Genomic DNA, 20,396 nt, shown 5'->3' on the forward strand with positions numbered 1-20,396 from the left:
GGGAAACCCAGCCAGATGGGCGGGATATAAATTTAAAAAATATTTTTTATTTATTACTATATTCCCCCTGACTTTTCACTAATGCCTTTCCCCTTTCGCATAATTTCAGCATTGTGTCAAAATTCATGTTTGTATGTGTGGCTATAAATAAGATATCAGACCACATTATTATAATTATTAATTCCTGTTTCAGTTGTAGGCCTTACTCAGGCTGTAGGTTGTAGTAAGTAGATGTTTGTCCTCAGTATTGGTTTGTATCTGAAGGGAACAGTTAAGAAAATCATTAGTTCTTCTTCCATTCCTATTTTATGCTACTTATTTCTGATTAATTTTACAGACAAATGCAGGCAATGAACCAGATGCAGAAGATGAACAAGTTTGCTGTGAAGCACTCGAAGCGATGACCCTTTGTTTTGCCTTGATTCCAACAGCGCTGGATGCACTTAGCAAAGAAAAAGCTTGGCAGACATTTATCATTGACTTGTTGTTGCACTGTCACAGCAAGTAAGTGGTTTTTTTCATATTACAGTTGCTGACTCCAGGTGGCAGCAGGTGACTAGATGCCCAATTCAAAGTATACTTGCTGGGCTGTGATTTCATTTGTATATCTCTAGATCATAATGGCTATCACTATAACTGTGGTATGGTGAAGAGGCAAAAGCCCTTCTGTACAAGCAAATGTGATTGCACAGAGCTTTCACTGATAGGACTGGTTAGGTCAATCCCGCCTAATGGATCCGGATTTTCAGCTAGAAGCCAGAGGAGAGCAGCAACAATCATGATGTCATAAACACTCGAACATTTCAGATGAAGTGTGCCCACAACTGGCTATGTCTTATCTCTTAAAGAACGATTCTCAAATATCTATATTTGTCATTCCCCAAAACATTACAGATGTGGTGGACATCCTTGATTCTAAACTATCAAAACCAATTTGTGGGCTATCATAGATTCCACATTTAACATTCATCAGAAAGGACAGGTGATCTCCTGTCCTTTATGGATCTGATGTTCAGGCTCTTGTTTTTGTTTTCTGTCAACTAAATAACTTATAAGTGCCATTGCATTTGGTCCTTTTTGGTTCAAGTGCCTTCACAAAACACAGCTTCGCTTGTCACCCTCCTACACCTGCAAGTCTGCATGCCCACTGCTACTTGGAAGACCCGCATCTCCAGTGGTCTTTTTGGAATCTGACAGCACCTTCTTAATGTACATTTCAAATTAAATTCCTCTTCCCTGAATCCTAGGAACTGGGAAAGCAATGACACTCCTGATGAACATGCAGGGAAACTGTCCAGCAAATCTCAAATAAGATTTGTCTTGTTTACAAAGTATCTGTATTAATTTGATTTTTTTCTGGTTAATTTTTTTCCAGAACTGTTCGTCAGATGGCACAGGAACAGTTCTTCCTAATGGCTACCAGATGTTGTATGGGACAGAGACCTCTACTTTTCTTTATAACTCTGTTGTTCACTGTTTTAGGGGTAAGGCATTTAAAACTCTACATTGTTACTTACACTAATGTCTATAAGAATTTCCTGCAATAGATTTTTATAGATGCTTTCCAATAGCTTAGTGCAGTTTACAAATAATACTTGAAATACAGAAATTAAGATAGTATTATGTATTGCATTTGCTTTTCCTTTTGAGCCCCACATTCAGTGTTATGAGCCTCGAGCATTTTATCACTGATACCAGTGTCATGATTAATTCTACAATCAACTGGAGCTGTTCCTAGATTTGAAACCAGGTCCACAAATCGGTATACACATGAAAACATTCAAGGTGGTTTGAATTTGAGCCCTTTGAGTTGCAGCCAATTGATGTAGAAAGAAGGTTGCTTTCGCAGTAGGGCATTTCCCCCCTCTGTGCCCCCAAAAGTCCCTCTTGGGGGTTGGTGGACCTTCATGAAAGGTCTGGAGTGTGTTGGTGGGGCACAGTGAGGCAGAATTGCTGAAACTTGGGTTGAGGCAGCTGACATTAATCTTGCTTTTGGATGCAACCCATTGGTTTTGGTTATTTAAATCTCCTACTACATTTATAATCTCCTACATTTTTGGACTGTTTGACAGATGTCTAACCTGTGATACTACAGGTATTGTTGGACTACAACTCCCATCAGCTCCCACATGGTCATTAGTTAGGGAGAGCATAGGTAAACTATGATGGCCACCAACTTGGATGGGTTTAAAAGGGGATTTGACAGATTCATGCTATCAGAGCAGTATGCACTCAGGTCATGCTTGGCGACTTTGCATAGGCCATCTGGTTGCATAGGCCAACTGTGAGAACAGGATTCTGAACTACATCAGGGGTGGGGAACCTTGGTCCCATAGGCTAATCTTGGTCTTTCAGGTGGTCCATTTGGCCCACCAAGTTTCCCCCCGCAAATCATGGCCACCCACTCATCAGCCGTCATCACTAGCAATGTCAGCAGATAGGTAAAAGGGCAGGATTCAATATTGCATTGGTTGTGCGATCCTGGTCCAAGCAGACAAGAGGATCACACAGCCTAGACATTAGGATTTAATCTCCACATCAGCTAATGAGCGAAGAGTAGAGATGGGAGCTAGATCCATGCAATATAAGGTATTTAAAAGGGAAAGGTGTGTGGGGGGGGGGAGAGATCTGCAAAGGTTTTTGCAAGTCTCCTCCCCAATGTCAAGTAAAGGCAGTGTGCTGGAGAAGTCTCCATGTTGTCTTTGCTTGCAAGACCCACCTCTCCCTTACATGTCAAGTGATGGAGAAGGGCTAAAGAGGTCGCCACTCTTGCTTTAAGAAACATTCTGTTTTGCTGCTAATGTAAATTACCTTTTCGAATTTACTCATGACCTCTTTCTCTTACAGAGTACTGCACGAGAACGTGCTAAGCATTCAGGGGACTACTTTACTCTATTAAGACATCTTCTTAATTATGCATACAATAGTAATATTAATGTGCCCAATGCTGAAGTTCTGCTTAATAATGAAATAGACTGGCTTAAAAGGATTAGGGTAAGTTTTGTTGTTAGTTTTATTAATTTTACAGATTGTTTTATCTGTTAACATTTATTTTTAGTTGCCATGTTTATGAGACAGAAAGGTGGGAGCATATTTGTAATGAGTTGTAGCAGTATATATTTTCATTTTAAAGTGAGTTCCCAGAACTCGTGACACAGCATTTTTTCTTTCTTTTTCTTTTCTTTTGTTAGGATGAAGTGAAAAGAACAGGAGAAACAGGTGTAGAAGAGACTATCTTAGAAGGTCACCTTGGAGTAACAAAGGAATTATTGGCATTTCAAACTCCTGAAAAAAAGTACCATATTGGATGTGAAAAAGGAGGTGCTAATCTCATTAAAGTAAGTAATTGCTATATGTAAAAAACTAAAATCATAATGAAGTAGCTTGGTAAGGAGGAACTTGTAAACAAACATATAGATTTAATTAAATTTGAATAATTTTTAGGAGAGCAGGAAATGGTTTTTATAGTTTATGATGGTTTATACAGTCCATCATAAAATTGCTGCTGATAATCTTGTGAGAAACCCACTTTTTGACAAATCAAAGGCAAAAGTGAATGAGATAAAGCTGGAATTCAGAACTTCTCAATTTAATGTGAGGAAGGACTTCATTGATGACTTGTCCCTTTGTACTGCCCAGGGCAGGTAGAGTTGCATGATTTAGCATTACCGTACAGTAATAGATTGGCTCAGTTCAGTGTGCTACCCATTGTGGGTTTTCTAAAACATTTCCTATGAATTTTGATCATGCTGGAGCATGGCTAAAGGACTGGAAGGGCTAGGATTGGGTGTATGTAAATTATTGAGGGCAAGTGGGCTGTTTCTTAGACTCAGGAAAATGGTGCTAGGTTTCCTTTTTGCCTTGGAATCCTTGCTCAGGCTTCCGTTCCTTCTAGCAGTTGACCCCCAAAGGTTTAAAGTCATGAGACATTTTGTGGTGGTAGGTAATTCTGGTTCAGGTATTGCCTGTGTGATAGAACACATTTTTCTGTATGTGTTAGATGGGCCATTGAGATCTTTGGAGGGGGCCTTTTTCCGACCGCTGCTGCTGAATGAGACCCAGGCAAGGGCCTTCTCATTTGTGGTGCCCTTCTTGTGGAATTCCCTTCCTCTGGAGGTGTGTCTAGCATCATCAGTAAACACTTTGACACTCTTCACTTGGGCTTTCTTACTGGATTTTGAATCTTTTTGAGTTGTGGAATAATCTATTAAATTGTATTGTCTTGCTATTGTTTGAAGTTATGAGATGTGTTTGTAATTTTTAATCTATTTCTCATTGTGTATTTTAATTGTTTATGTGTTGACCAGTTTGCTCTTTTGAATTAAAAACAGTATATAAATGGCAATAAAATTATGGATAACTTGATTTTTTTCCCTTTCCCTTTTTTGTTTTTCAGGAGTTAATAGATGATTTCATCTTTCCAGCCTCAAATGTTTACTTACAGTACATGAGGAATGGAGAATTGCCCGCTGAGCAGGCCATACCAGTCTGTAGTTCCCCAGCTACTATTAATGCTGGATTTGAGTTGCTAGTAGCACTTGCAGTGGGCTGTGTCCGAAATCTCAAACAAATAGTAGATACTTTGACTGAAATGTATTATATAGGCACCGCAATAACTAGTAAGTACTTTTCATATATTTTATGCTCTATTTAATATGAAGCTTATATTGATTTTAAATATTTGTCATGCTTTAGACATTATTGGAAATCAAATAATTGCATATATTTTTTGTTTTTCCAAAATGGTATTTTGTTTGATATCCAATGATGTAGACCCATTTGAAATCAGTGACAAGTAACAAGTCCATTAATGTCATTGAGTGTTCTAATTGACATTGGATATAACCATTTGTCTTTTCCTTGAAGTAATTGCCAGATATATTAATTATAATTCCCAAGATGAAATGCATAGAAAATAGTATTGGTTGGGATGCATGCTATGCATATTGAAGCAGTTTCTGTATAGAAATAGGCATTTGTAGTAGGATTTTCCATTTCAGTAAAGGATATTACTGACATCTGAGGCTGCTTCAGAGGCACCCATTGGTCTAAGGTCGTTTTGTGTGTGTGTGTGTGTGTGTGTGTGTGTGTGTGTTTTGTGTTTTGGGGGGGAACAGGGAAAATACATGGAAGGATGTTCCCATTGGTGCTAAGACCCATCATAGATCTTTGAATCCTGTCCCATTTGTTTACAGGCCTAGTATAAGCAAGCTAATAAATTGATTTACAAATCTCTCAATAATGCTAGTGATCTCTAAATAGTATAGTTATTTAAAACAGGAGTAGGCATTGTAGTGTCCAAAACACTTGATGGGCACCATGTTAACTATCCCTGATTTAAGGGGTACTCAATTTTTAGCTGCTTTTTATTGTAGGCTTCATTTTGATTAAATGCAAATATCAAATCTGAGATTTTGTGTGCCAAGGACTGGAATAAGAATATATACTTAGTAAGTCTCATTGGGACGCGGGTGGCGCTGTGGGTTAAACCACAGAGCCTAGGACTTGCCGATCAGAAGGTCGGCGGTTCGAATCCCCGTGACGCGGTGAGCTCCCGTTGCTCGGTCCCTGCTCCTGCCAACCTAGCAGTTCGAAAGCATGTTAAAGTGCAAGTAGATAAATAGGTACCGCTCCGGCGGGAAGGTAAACGGTGTTTTCTTGTGCTGCTCTGGTTCGCCAGAGGCGGCTTAGTGATGCTGGCCACATGACCCGGAAGCTGTCTGCGGACAAACGCCGACTTCCTCGGCCTATAGAGCGAGATGAGCGCACAACCCCAGAGTCGGTCACGACTGGACCTATTGGTCAGGGGTACCCTAACCTTTACCTTAAGTCTCATTGATCACTTGAACAGGCCTTGAAATGAACTTATTCAGTACTAGGGTATTAAGCTAATGGCTGTTAAGAAGTGTATAGTTTTATTCAGAAGCTGAGCTAATTTTCGAATACAATTGATTTCTCCTAGCTTGTGAAGCACTAACAGAATGGGAATATCTTCCACCTGTTGGACCACGACCACCAAAGGGATTTGTAGGGCTAAAAAATGCAGGTGCCACTTGCTACATGAATTCTGTCATTCAGCAGCTGTACATGATTCCTGCCATCAGGAATGGAATCCTTGCAATTGAAGGCACAGGAAGTGACGTAGATGATGATATGTCTGGAGATGAGAAGCAAGACAACGAGGTAACACTATATTGTTCTTGACAAATTTTAATGTAGTTTAAGACTTTCCCTCCTCCCATATCTCTATACTGTATATCTAGTTATAATGGGAGATATTCAACTTTTCACATACTCAGAATTGATAGATGACTTAAAGAGAAATAAAAAGGAATTTATGGCCACTGGGGGCGGGGGGCACGGACCATAAAGTGATACTGTTTGTGAAAACCAGAGAACAATTCCAAACTGGTGCAACACAATAGAATGCCCACTATCAAAACAATTGATATTGCTATAAATAAGCAATAGAAAGTTGGTAGTTCCATGCTGCTTTTTATTGTTTAATTAAACACAAAGATCTCAACCCATTGGGTGACACCCAAGTAAGGTCATACTCAGAGTAGTTCAATTGATTTCTGGAACTATTCTTTAATAATGTTAGTGATACATTTTATTTAGCTTTTTTATAAATTAATCTGCAGTTTTCTTTTATATTGACAGTTGTAGAAAGCGTATTTTCAATAAAATGTAGCAATTTTTGAAGAATTGATGTGCTAGTTTTCTTAAGCAAAAACAGTCATACGACACCTTAAAGACTAGCATATTGATTACGGCAGAAGCTTTTTGTTAGTCTTTAAAGTGCCATAAGACGCTTATTATTGTCAATAAGTAATAACAATAACCCTTGGGTGGTTGTTATTAATTAAAATAACATTTTCCCCTTTTCGGTATATGAGATTTCAGTAATAAGGGTCAATTATAATGGGTAATGGGATAAAAGTATAATGACAATAAATCATCTTGATTATATTTACTCTGAAAAAAGAGTAAAAAAAATAAACCATGAGGGCTGCTTCCCTTGAGTCTTGTTTTTGTACATGAGTATAGATGTCCACATACATAGGTGGAAGCAAGTGGGTGCAATATGCCTTTCTAGTCCTTTGAAAAGCCTCTCACAAGGGTAAGAGGAGCTTCCTATGCATGGCACTGTCATGGTGTTTTGGACTTACTGAAAAAAGTAATTGGAAAAGACTGGTGTCTGTTTCCATATCTGTAAAAATTGCAAGCTGAACAATCCTGTTGCGTATGTATGAGAATCTTTAGGTTGCCCACCTGGACTTTGGAACTGAACTGCTTTAGTTGATGTTAGAACCTTCATAGGGTTTCATATGTACTTGCATTTAATCTGAGCTACTACTGTTATTTCTCTAGCAGACATTACTAGGTTCTGTTCATAAGGCATATTAATTTCTATTTATTTTTTTCATGCTTACCATTTATATTACATTACTTTTTTAATGATAAAAGAGCAATGTTGACCCACGGGATGAAGTATTTGGCTATCCACATCAGTATGAAGATAAACCAAGCTTAAGTAAAACAGAAGACAGAAAAGAATACAACATAGGCGTCTTAAGACATCTCCAGGTCATCTTTGGTCACTTAGCAGCTTCTAGGTTACAGTACTATGTACCCAGAGGGTTTTGGAAGCAATTCAGGTAAATAGGAAATTAACTTATGTTGAACTGTGTTTATGTGAAGGCTTATGATAGAAACAGTATATGTTTAATTAAATGCAGTGGAATTTAATATATACCGTATTTTTCGCCCCATAGGCTGCACTGCCCCATAGGACGCACCTAGGTTTTTTTTGAGGGGGGCTGGCGCGGGGAGAGCCCGAGCTTCCCCCGACCCCAGCCCCCAGAACAGCCTGCTATCCACAAGGCTAGGGAGCCGTGCCGGTCTCCCCAGGCTTGCAGAGAGCGCTCTTCAGCGCGCCCCAGGCTTCAGAATGCAGGCAGCTCTGCGCAACCTTTGGGAGCCCAGTGCGAAGTCGTGCCGGTCTCGCCAGGGTTGCGCAGGCTTCAGCGAAAGCCTGCATTCGCCCCATAGGATGCACACACACTTCCTCTTCATTTTTGGAGGGAGAAAAGTGCGTCCTATAGGGCGAAAAATACGGTACTCCTTAAGTGACAGTGTGTATCTTTTTAATCATGCAGAAAGCAAGGTCAGGAAACCCCAGAATTATTGTATAGATGAAAATATTGGGCTAGTTCAGAATGGGCTGAGTGGAAGGGCCATAGCTGAGGGGTAAGAGCACCTGCTTTGTATGCAGGCCCCAGGTTTGATCCCTGGCATCTCCAGGTACAGCTGGGAGAGACCTTAGCCTGAAACCCTGGAGAGCTGCTGCCAGTCAGTGTAGACAAGTATGTTAGATACACCAGTGGACTGACTCAGTATAAGGCAGCTTCCTGTGTTCCTCTGTGTAGGGTGTAAATATGGCAGGAACAAGCCATATTTATCTTCGTCTACAATAGGCAAAAGTCTTCAGTGTGAAATAGAACTTAGGCTTATACATTTCTATATGAGCAAGCCCCACTCATGAGAGTTGTCTACTGGTGGAGGAGGTGGCTGGAGCACTTGAGTAAGAGCCGAAGTTTCAGGCCCAGGTAAACATTAATGGTTCCAGGGCCTTAAGGCTCATATCTCTACCATGCTGAAAATTTAGCCTTTTTATATCTGAACTAGAGCCGGGTCATTTCCCCCCAGTTTCAGAGTTCATCCAGTTTTGAGAATACATTTCACATCGCTCCTCCCTCACCTCAGTAAGGGGAAAGCAGTGCAAAGTGATTTGTCTGTTGGTGTTCAATTTGTGGGTCCCCAAATGGGCACCTCCAGTCTGCTATCTCTGTATGCTGAGTGCCACACCGAGTAAGCCAGAGTACTAGGTTACACATTTTACGAGCTGTGCATCACTTGTGAGGATTGCTAGCTAATTGTAATGCTCAGCTTATATGAAGATAAATTTATATAATAGTGATGTAAACTACTTTAATTTTTTCATACTACTTGATTTTGCTGTTAGAAAATCTGTGTGCTTTTATTATGAGAATCTCTTCCATCCTAGACTCTGGGGTGAGCCTGTAAATCTACGTGAACAGCATGATGCTTTAGAATTTTTTAACTCCTTGGTGGATAGCCTAGATGAAGCTTTAAAAGCCTTGGGTCACCCAGCAATGTTAAGTAAAGTTTTGGGAGGCTCCTTTGCTGATCAGAAGATCTGTCAAGGCTGCCCGCATAGGTAAGTGTTTCTTCTCTATCATCTCATTTTCATAAAATCAAAGTAGTAATGCTCATTCACTAAAAATATGCTACAAGTCTCCCACTTATGGAAAAGTACAGAGACCATTTAGGAGTGGTTGATATTAGCAAGTTACTCTAAATACAGCTGATGTAACGTTCTGAGCCATGTTGAGGAAAGTTATCAACCAAAGTTTCCAAAAAAAATTCAGAGTCAGCTCTATGATAGCAAGACACACATTTTCTGATGTAATTAAGACGGCAATCACCAGATGTTACATATCATTTACATATCTGAGTATAGCCTGGTTCGTGCTGACATCCCCAGAGAAGCCTAGGCAACTCTATGGCTATAGCTGCTGACACTCAAGGCAACATGCTTTTGTGAGCCCACACTTAACATTTGTAATTTGTCATTTGGTTTGACAAGATGGACTTGCAACAAAATGGTGCCGTATGGAGCACTCCTCTTCTGGTGCCAGCCAGGCATGCCTTTTTCCAGTATACTTCATTCCGCACCCACCCACCCCAAGATGCTTAGAGTTTGTGATCTTATTAGACCTTATTAATTTGGGTCGTCGTCATCCCCCCCCCCCCCGTCACCCCTTAAAGAGTTTTGTCCTAAAGTCATTTTTAGAGCCTGTAATATCTCCCTATTGTACATGGATTGTGCTGTTTTGGTTACAAAAGGCAACTGGAGAATTAATTTGTAATATGATCAAAATAAATACGGTACTATATCTAGAGTGAAATTTCAAAATGCTTTTTTGAAAGCTGATGCTGTGTAAATGTCAAATAATAGTGAAGCACCCTAAATGTTCCTTAAGTGTATTCAAAATACTAGACTTTATGATATTTTACATTTTCAGATTAAGATGTACAATACTCCCTACCAAAGTTTAAGTCCAGATTCAGAGACTGACTTGCTGCTTGGCTTGTTCACACAGCACAGTTGTAGGTACTGATAGGAAGGTCTTGGTGGTGGTCATCATCCACTCGTGTCCATTGCTATTTTTCAGGACTGATAAAGTTGTGCTGAGACAGTTGAGAAAAAATGTCATAAGCATATTTATAACCTCTATGGAACACATTTCTTGAGCGTTTTGTACACTTAAAATACACATTTTTGGTACTGTTTTCAAAACATTGCTTCAGGATGAAAATATTTCTTGAATTCATACTATTACTATGTCAGCATAATTTAACCTAATCTGCCAATTAATAGGTACGAATGTGAAGAATCTTTTACAACGCTGAATGTAGATATAAGAAATCACCAAAACCTGCTTGACTCCTTGGAACAGTATGTCAAGGGAGACTTACTGGAAGGTGCAAATGCATATCATTGTGAAAAATGCAACAAGAAGGTAACTGAATTACAGCATTTTCCTTTTTCCTTTTTCTCTTTTTATAAAAAAACCTTTGAAAATTCATATGAACATGTCAACTATTTATTTAATTTTGGAAGACCTAATGCAGGCATGGCCAAACTTGGTCATGTTAGCTAGGGATAATGGGAGTTGTAGTCCCAAAACAGCTGGAGGACCAAGTTTGGCCATGCCTGAAACATTTTAGATTGCTTCCTTGTGTAGGAGAACTGAGAGTTACAGTTACATACTTCATAACCACAATTCAGGAAGGACTGTTAAAGCTGCAAACCAATCTTTTCAGATTTATATCAAATTTGTCTGTGATGTGCAATGCATAATGTATTGATAGTTACTTGGTATATTATAGCACTTTGACAAAGAATTGTGGCAGTATTTTTCACTTGCATTTGTAGTTGGCATTGATAATTTACACAGATAGAATACATTAATATGTGAATCTTTTATTCCTTAGGTTGATACAGTTAAACGCTTGCTAATTAAAAAGTTGCCCCCAGTTCTTGCCATCCAACTAAAACGATTTGACTATGACTGGGAAAGGGAATGTGCAATCAAGTTCAATGACTATTTTGAATTTCCGCGAGAGTTGGACATGGAACCTTATACAGTGGCAGGAGTAGCTAAACTAGAAGGGGATGATGTAAATCCTGAAAATCAGCTGATACAGAATGAACAGTCTGAAAATGAGCATTCTGGAAGTACTAAATACAGACTTGTTGGTGTATTGGTGCACAGTGGTCAAGCCAGTGGTGGACATTACTACTCTTACATAATTCAGAGAAATGGTGGAGATGGTGAGAAAAACAGGTGGTATAAATTTGATGATGGTGACGTAACAGAATGCAAAATGGATGATGATGAAGAAATGAAAAATCAGTGTTTTGGTGGAGAGTACATGGGAGAAGTATTTGACCATATGATGAAGCGCATGTCTTACAGACGTCAGAAGAGATGGTGGAATGCTTACATTCTCTTTTATGAACGTATGGACACAGTAGACAGAGACAATGAACTAATAAAATATATTTCAGAACTTACAATGACCACTAAACCCCATCAAATTAAAATGCCATCTGCCATTGAGCGAAGTGTACGGAAGCAAAATGTCCAGTTCATGCATAACCGAATGCAGTACAGCCTAGAATATTTCCAGTTCATAAAGAAATTACTGACTTGTAACAGTGTCTATCTAAATCCTCCTCCAGGTTAGTGTTTGGATATTTATAATAAATTTTGACAAGAGGTAGTGAAAGTACATAGCTTTTAACATTTCTCATATTTTTGTGTATCATTTTAAACATTACAAATTTGGATAAGAGACTATTGTTCCTCAGGCATTTTCTAATATGTAAGAGCGATAGAAAAGACAAGGTTGCTGTTTCCTTGGTATTAAGCATTATTTACATTTGCTTAAAAAACGTATTTGGCCGATAAATGCAACAAAAAAGATACTGGTGTCTAACTGGTCTGTAAGTCCAACTGTTTTATAGATCACAAGAAAAAAAATGCTGGCTGACAACTTAAGTTTGAGTACTGAATTCTCTTAAATATCTTTCCTGGGTTTTTTTAAAATAAAATTTATATACCACTTAATATAAAAAGAAATCTCTGAGAGGTTTACATAAAATTTAATAATTTTCTAATAATTTAAGATTTATATTGAGAGTCAGGTTGACAAACAGCTTGGAATAATCTGTTGTATCACCTTCAAACAAATGTCTTAACATTTTGTGTTCTCTTTTTCTTTAGGACAGGATCATCTCTTGCCTGAAGCAGAAGAAATAACCATGATTGGTGTTCAGCTTGCTGCTAGGTTTCTCTTTACCACAGGATTTCACACAAAGAAAATTGTCCGTGGTCCTGCCAGTGACTGGTATATTTTCCTTTAAGAAGAATTTGACAGTCATAAGTTTTGTTGTACTGATTATATGGTACAATTTAATCATTCAAAATGTGAAATAACAGTGCATTGAAACTGAGCCTCAAAACCACTGTTTCTAGTTGTTTTTAATTTGGTTAATACTTGGGTTAATAAGGAATCCTGGTTCATATTAATCATGGTTAACAAAGCTCCTACTACTAATATGCAATGCTGGAGTTGGAAGTTTCCACCTTTATACACAAGTCTGTTTTCTGGGTATGTGATGCCATTAATTTATTTTTTTCCAGGTATGATGCTTTGTGCATTCTCCTTCGTCATAGCAAGAATGTACGTTTTTGGTTTGCGCACAATGTCCTTTTCAATGTTTCAAATCGCTTCTCCGAATACCTTTTGGAATGCCCTAGTGCTGAAGTGAGGGGAGCATTTGCAAAACTTATAGTATTTATTGCACATTTTTCATTGCAAGATGGACCATGTCCTTCACCTTTTGCTTCACCTGGACCTTCTAGTCAGGTATGCTTTTTCTACAATCAGAATACAATCAGAGAGCTATTAAATTCTATATAGTCTAAATATAAATTGATATAATAGAATTTTTGTATAAGGGTGATTTAATTAATCTCCATTCAGCACAGGGTGGGGAACTGTTGGCCCACAAAGGCTTTTTATGCAAACCCCCAACACATTTTGTGGCCACAGAAGTGTTGCTGCTTGGGCGAGGAAACATCATTGCTCACTGCTTCTCCTCCTGGCTTCCTCCACCACTTCTGCAAAATTTAATTGCTCCTTGCTTTGAGGCACTACATGTGGCTTTTATTGTAATTCCCAAGTAAACCGTCACTCCAAGAGTATTTGGTGATAATCGCCAGTGCTCAGCTATCTTTAGACACCCAAGCACTCCTGAAGCAGCCGTGGGAACTGTAAGAGAAGCCAGTTGTACCTTGCAGCAAGGGGCAGGGTGAGAGAAGCCGGACCCTTGGAAGTTTGGTGGTGAGGGAGTTGCAACCCTTGGGCTCAAAACAATTTCCCACCCCTGGTTTCAGAATTATTTATTTATTTGGTCTTTCTGCTATGTTCTTGACTACCTTCCTGAAGGTTACTGTTTGAATTGGTCTCATATTTAGCACCCCTGCCTCTCCCAGCTTAATCCGCTAAGTAATGTGTGATACATTCCTCTATTATTCAGTATAGGATAAAACATTTTAACCACAGAAATTTGATACAGTGAATAGTTCAGGAATTGAATTTGATATCATTAGTTCTGATAATTAAACAATAAAAGTTGCATTTCATTCTGGTTTGAGAATTTACGTTCAGCTGGTCTTTTAACAGGCTGCAGTGAGGCAGCTTTACATGTATAATAATAATAATAATAATGTCATCAACCTTTGTGTTGTTTTATAGGCCTATGACAATTTAAGTTTGAGCGACCATTTGCTGAGAGCAGTACTGAATCTTCTTCGAAGGGAAGTGTCTGAGCACGGGCGCCATTTGCAGCAATATTTCAACTTGTTTGTGATGTATGCCAACTTAGGTAATGTGATGTTTGCTTCACCCTAAAAGCTTTGTCCATGTTGTTCTGTCAGTGCACTTACTTATTAGTCTTGACTCTTGCCCATTGAATGCTTAATGATGCGGCACAAATTGTTATTAATAGCTTAAATCAGTGGTTTTCAGCCTGTGCTCTGGGGGTCCCTTAATGCAGGACAGTCTTCTCTGGAAGGCAGTTTACCCACCACTACCAATTTTTCCATGATCCTACAGCTGCAAGGGGAAAGAGTGTTGGTTGGTTTTTCCCCAGAGCTATTCCTCAGCAGATAATTGATGCGTTCTTAATCTTGTTGAATCAGAAAGGTTTTGAGTGATTCTGGCTGGATTGTTGAAGGCATGGAGTATTGTATTCACAGTAAATGCCCATTTATGGATTTCCCAATGTGAACAGTTATCTGAATATTTTTTGTTTATATGATTCAGTTCAGTAGCTTAAATGTAGCTAAGTATGTATTCATTATTCTTCCTCTTTTTCCAACTTCCCTTTAGGTGTAGCAGAAAAAACACAGCTTTTAAAACTAAATGTACCTGCCACATTTATGCTTGTGGCACTGGATGAAGGCCCAGGTCCTCCAATCAAATACCAGTATGCTGAACTAGGCAAACTATATACTGTGGTGTCCCAGTTAATCCGCTGTTGCAATGTGTCATCACGTATGCAGTCTTCTATCAATGGTACTGTTAACCCTGGAACATTTAAACAGAATATATTTGTGATTAAATGTGTGTGGCAGTTTATTATTCATCATAGCATCTCACTAATCTTTTGTCTGTTACACTGGTCTGTGTTTACTTAAAGATTTGGAAAAGTTTCCTATCATTAAAATACACTAAGCTCACAACTTGCACACATTGTAAGTTGTGCTCATTCAGCTTTCCATGCTTGGCATTGTTTAAAAAAAGAAATTAGAAAGGAGATGGGCATTCAGGAGAAAAGACTTTGGCAATCCCACCTGCCATTGTACCCAATGTGTTTTGACATTCTTGATTTTTAGTTTAGGAATGTAACCTTCCATGTAAGTTGAGGATTTTCTGTATTACCAGAATTGTATGTGCAAAGGTTGGTTCTCTTAAATGTGTCTACATGTGACACAACCATTCCATATTTTGGTAGTGCAAGTTAAGCCTATTCCAAGGGAAGTCTTAAAAAACCTTGTTTAATTGTACAGGCTTTGATTTTTCACTAAGGAATACTACCAAACCCCATGTTTTACAAAACCAGCTGCAATGCTTTACAGTGATCATAACTGTTACATCAGAAGTTTAATCTGCATCTGTCAGACTTGGCCTAGGTGAATACTTATAGAATAGCAATTTTCATAATCGAACAAGAGACATTTCACATATATATGTAATGTACTTCACATGTTCTGTGAAGTAATTAAAAAGATGACATTAAATAGTACCTTGTTGGTTTCTGTAGTTCAAATAAAAAATAATATAACAACATTTCTTTTTAGGTAATCCTCCACTTAGCAACCCTTATGGTGATACTAATTTATCACAGCCTATAATGGCACTTCAGCAGAATGTGGCAGACATCTTGTTTGTGCGAACTAGTTATGTGAAAAAAATAATTGAAGACTGCAGTAACTCAGAAGAGACCATCAAACTACTTCGCTTCTGCTGTTGGGAGAATCCTCAGTTTTCATCTACAGTCCTTAGTGAACTACTTTGGCAGGTAAAAAATGATTAAAATGTCAGGAAAGGTGTGTTTTATTCAAGAGGTTGATGTGCAGAGGTTATTGTCCCTTGATTTTCACCCTCTTAGTCTTTAGAGTTGCAACAAGTAGTGGTTACTTCAAAAAAAGTCACCACCAGAGAAAATGAATGCTCTTTCAATGATAAAGCCTAATTTAACAGAAATATTTCCTTGGCTTGCGGCGTTGAAACGAAAGCTCATTCATAATATAATACTGTACCCATCCAGTTATTCATAGCATGAATTCTCCTGTACTACACACTTAAATAATCATTAATTGCATGTTAATATTTTCCTCAAATTCCACTTTTTAAAGGTTGCATATTCATACACATATGAACTTCGACCGTACTTGGATCTCCTTCTGCAAATCTTGCTAATTGAGGACTCTTGGCAGACTCACAGGTTAGCTCTTGGGTTTTTGGGTTCTGCATTTTTTGCATTAATAATGTGGTGCTTCTGTGTGAAAGTCTTAGTGATTGCTTCATGGAGACATAGCAGATTTTAGTTGCTTACTGGAAACAATAAAGTACCTTAAGCCATATCCAAAGTGACTGTTACCAGAGCATATGGGGACTGCCAAATGGTCATGTATTCTATATACCGTGTGTGTGTGTGTGTGTGTGTGTGTGTGTGTGTACACACACAGAGAGAGATGTGATATATATGATAAATTAGCTAGCAAGGTTTTTGTGCAATTGTTACTTTAAATTAAATTATACAGATGAGTTTAGTTGTTAAAACTGTTAAGCTGTTAATTCCTTGGTTCAGCTACCTTCTCTGAGAATGCACTAGGTTGTTCTGGATAAAGCATTATTCTCTTCTCTGCTTCCCATCTGTTACATGGGGGTGATAATACTGGTGTACCTTCTTTGGCGATCACTCGTAGGCGAGTAAGATTGTCTTCCGTGAACACAGTCTTAACAGTGAGTCCATAAGTAACTGGAGGAGCCAATTCTGGATCCACACATCCTTCCACAGTGGAGACATAGGTTTCTGGGTGGACGTTGATCATGGTGGCATACTTTACCAGGGAGAAGACAAGAAGGACTACTGAGATGAGGGGAAACTGTTTTGAGTACTTGGGAAAACTGCTATATAAACACTGAGCCTTATTAAATTGGTTGACTGTTCTATTTTGTGTGAATCAATCTGCTAGAAAAATAATTCTGGCTATAGCTCAAAAGGATTTTTAATTTTATTTCTGCAGGGGAGTGGAGGGAGTTTATGGTAGAGAAACAGCAGCTGGTTTCAGGAAAGCTTAGGCAGAAATGGAGACCCGAGGTCACTTTGCATGGGCCCTAAAAAAATCTGGTATAGGCTATAATGGTGATTACCAAGTGAGAAAATGAACACATTCTGCATATTTAGATGTCACCCTTTTAGAAGAGGGTGTAAAGAAGTAAATAAAAAATATCACTGACAGTGCTTCACAACTACTGGTACTCTGTAATGATGCGGCAAGATCCTAGAACAGAGACATTCCATCTTGTTATGAGTAGAGGGAGCATGCATCTCCTAAGATTGTGTCTTACACCCACAGTTTTGCAAGTACAGACACTGATTATCTGAATCTGCTGGGTCTGAGCTTGTGCAGCATTTTAATGCTAGCCCTTTATGATGCTGACATTTACATGCATGTTTATATGTGTGAAATTCTGACTTTTTGGTGTGTTTGGGATTCTCTTAGGATTCACAATGCACTTAAAGGAATTCCAGATGACCGGGATGGGCTATTTGATACCATTCAACGCTCTAAGAATCATTATCAGAAAAGGGCTTACCAGTGTATAAAGTGTATGGTAGCTCTTTTCAGCAACTGTCCAGTAGCCTACCAGATTTTACAGGTAATTACTTTTATCTCAAAAAAAAATTACTTTCTCTATTTTTCTAATGCTACGAAGAGAGGGACAGGACTGAGCCAAGTTTAGTTATAATAGAACTCTTTCTGCAGAGTCACTAAGATAAAGCCATGGTCTTGTACAGTGGTACCTCTGGTTACGTACTTAATTCGTTCCGGAGGTCCGTACTTAACCTGAAACTGTTCTTAACCTGAAGCACCACTTTAGCTAATGGGGCCTCCTGCTGCTGCCGCGCCGCCGGAGCCCAATTTCTGTTCTCATCCTGAAGCAAAGTTCTTAACCTGAAGCACTATTTCTGGGTTAGCAGAGTCTGTAACCTGAAGCGTATGTAACCTGAGGTGTATGTAACCTGAGGTACCACTATATATTTTATCCAAATAAATTGGAGAAAACACCGCCAAGAGCAAATGTCTATTCCCTCATAGAAATAAAATTAGAACAGAATTGTAGGATTGGAAGGGATTATCGAGTCGAACACCCTGCAATGGAGGTATCTCAACTAAAGCATCTATGACAAAATAGAACTGTAGGGACCTTACTGGAGTATTTTTTGTTTGCTTTGGTTTTTTGTTTTACAAAAACCAAGAGTAATGAATGGGAAAGTATACAACCCGTTTAAAAAGCTGCATTGGACTGAGGTGTGCTTAGAAGTAATTTTAAAATATTGAATGGCTTTTTCCCCCCATCTTTTCAGAGTAATGGAGATTTGAAGAGAAAGTGGACCTGGGCAGTAGAGTGGCTTGGAGATGAGCTTGAACGTAGGCCATACACTGGCAATCCACAATATACATATAACAATTGGTCTCCTCCGGTCCAGAGTAATGAAACATCAAATGGCTACTTCCTAGAGAGATCACACAGTGCAAGAATGACCCTTGCAAAAGCTTGTGAGCTATGCCCAGAGGAGGTAAGGAGTGAATTTACAACTAACTTTGCTTTGGCATTCTTTGGAAGACAAACAACTTGTTTCATAAAATTCCTGATAGAAATATATGTTGTTTCTAGCTTAGTGAGACTTCGGAACTCATAAGTAAGCAGGAGTTAAGCCCTCCACTGTACCAAGTTATCACTGTGAGAGGCAAGGGAGTTTGAGCACTCCTCTGGCCACAGCCTCCAAACCTGTAATTCTTAATATAGCAGCATCTACTTCGGATAGCTGTTACCTAGTATAGGATTTAGAGAGGTGCCTGCAGAAGGGGTTGGCAGAAGCTGAATTTCCTTCTTGTTCCTTCTTTAAAAGAGCTTCTTCCAAGTGTCTGGGTATCCTGATTCATTTGGGGGCGGGAGAATCTGCCCAGATTTTTATTTTGGAGTTCCTCCCTTAGGCTCCATGTCATAGCCAGCCATATATCAGGGTTGCCCTAACCCTCAAAAGAGGCTGGGATAGTGGGCAGTGATGTGATGGAAGCGGCAGGGTAGTCAGCTTCCACCCACACATTCTGCAGGAATTTCTCTGGGTCCAATCAATTGCCAGAAGAAAATAAGGGCAAGGAATTTAAATGTGAAAAGTAGTTTAATTTTTTGTTTTAATGGGCAATTTTCATTTTTAGGAACCAGATGACCCAGATGCCCCTGATGAGCATGAGTCCTCTCCACCAGAAGATGCTCCATTGTATCCCCATTCGCCTGGTTCCCAGTATCAACAGGTAAGCAGAAAATTATCTTTAAAACATGTCAATTCAATTTGATATCCTTTGAACTTTTTGCTTCAGCTTTTAAAAAACTTATTGCCAGTTTTATTCCTTTTAGGACAAGGATAACATCATAGAATGTGATTCAGGTAGAGGGGCTCTTCCAACAAAGTGTAATTAGCAGACAGGGTTTTTGTTTTTTTTTAAGTATCTTGTGAATGCCCTCACACAGAACCATTATATGGGAACAATTATTTAACTTTTTTCTCTGTGAGCCATCAAGCCAACTTGAATCAGCTCACAGGTGCATCCAGAGAAAAACTAAATTCCCCCAATAGGACATGTCCATTGATGCTTTGAAGACCACTTTAGAAAACAACCTATGCATTGTAAAATGCCTAAAATTTCACTTAAGTTTTGCACACAGTGATCTGCTAATAGAAGTTTCTGAACCAGCATTGAAGTCTGATTCTGCTCTGCTGTAGTTCATGTATAACACCATGTGACCTTAAGTTGCATGTATGCGTATCTCTTAAAAGTTAAGTGCCTTTGTAAATGTAGTGCTAACTCCAGAAAGCTAAAATTGTAATTATCTTGCATTACCTTTGTAAGTCATACATAACTAGTATTTGTTCCCTTTCCTAAAATAATTTAATTCTATATCCTTAATCTGTTAATTTCCTTTCCTGCTCATTTTCCTTCATCTTGCTTTCTTTATCGATGTGTTCAGCAGAGCAGTTGGTAAGTGATATAGACCCAATCTCCTCAAAGTTGAAACACGTTTAACCACCAGCTCCCTTATTTGTTAGTGTGTGGTGTCTTCACTTTCTCACAAGAGCTGGCTTTTTTCACCTCCTAACATGCACAATGGCTATATTTTAAGTCCAATTTTAGGTTCATAGTTGACCCAACTTCACATTACACAAAGGTAGACGAATGTTTTACATCTGCCAGCTTAGGTGTGTTAACAGTTAAAACAAACATATTTGATGATAATCACCTCAAGTCATTTTATTAAGTTTGACACAAGAAATATACTGTCCCTTTGGAAGAAAGACCATTCACAATTATCATTTCCTGCTTCTGTGTACTAATTAAAACTTTCCTCCCCACCATTCCATTTCTGAAGATTTGTTA

At 38.7% G+C, this 20,396-nt stretch overlaps 1 protein-coding gene across 1 annotated transcript in view; it reads left to right on the top strand.

The window, feature by feature from the left end:
- USP9X (ubiquitin specific peptidase 9 X-linked) overlaps nucleotides 1–20,396 on the top strand; it is a 71,115-nt gene that overhangs the window by 48,725 nt on the left and 1,994 nt on the right. Inside the window, exons 26-44 of the mRNA XM_083734116.1 lie at nucleotides 338–504; nucleotides 1,376–1,484; nucleotides 2,848–2,994; nucleotides 3,192–3,338; nucleotides 4,397–4,619; nucleotides 5,963–6,183; nucleotides 7,471–7,661; nucleotides 9,071–9,244; nucleotides 10,469–10,610; nucleotides 11,086–11,836; nucleotides 12,381–12,504; nucleotides 12,801–13,026; nucleotides 13,918–14,047; nucleotides 14,554–14,739; nucleotides 15,525–15,745; nucleotides 16,083–16,171; nucleotides 17,457–17,613; nucleotides 18,323–18,535; nucleotides 19,179–19,274. Coding sequence (XP_083590242.1) covers nucleotides 338–504; nucleotides 1,376–1,484; nucleotides 2,848–2,994; nucleotides 3,192–3,338; nucleotides 4,397–4,619; nucleotides 5,963–6,183; nucleotides 7,471–7,661; nucleotides 9,071–9,244; nucleotides 10,469–10,610; nucleotides 11,086–11,836; nucleotides 12,381–12,504; nucleotides 12,801–13,026; nucleotides 13,918–14,047; nucleotides 14,554–14,739; nucleotides 15,525–15,745; nucleotides 16,083–16,171; nucleotides 17,457–17,613; nucleotides 18,323–18,535; nucleotides 19,179–19,274 — 3,714 coding nt within the window. The remainder of the gene's footprint in view (nucleotides 1–337; nucleotides 505–1,375; nucleotides 1,485–2,847; nucleotides 2,995–3,191; nucleotides 3,339–4,396; nucleotides 4,620–5,962; nucleotides 6,184–7,470; nucleotides 7,662–9,070; nucleotides 9,245–10,468; nucleotides 10,611–11,085; nucleotides 11,837–12,380; nucleotides 12,505–12,800; nucleotides 13,027–13,917; nucleotides 14,048–14,553; nucleotides 14,740–15,524; nucleotides 15,746–16,082; nucleotides 16,172–17,456; nucleotides 17,614–18,322; nucleotides 18,536–19,178; nucleotides 19,275–20,396) is intronic.

Source organism: Podarcis gaigeae (genome assembly GCF_964106915.1).
Source record: "Podarcis gaigeae genome assembly, chromosome: 4".
NCBI lineage: Eukaryota > Metazoa > Chordata > Lepidosauria > Squamata > Lacertidae > Podarcis > Podarcis gaigeae.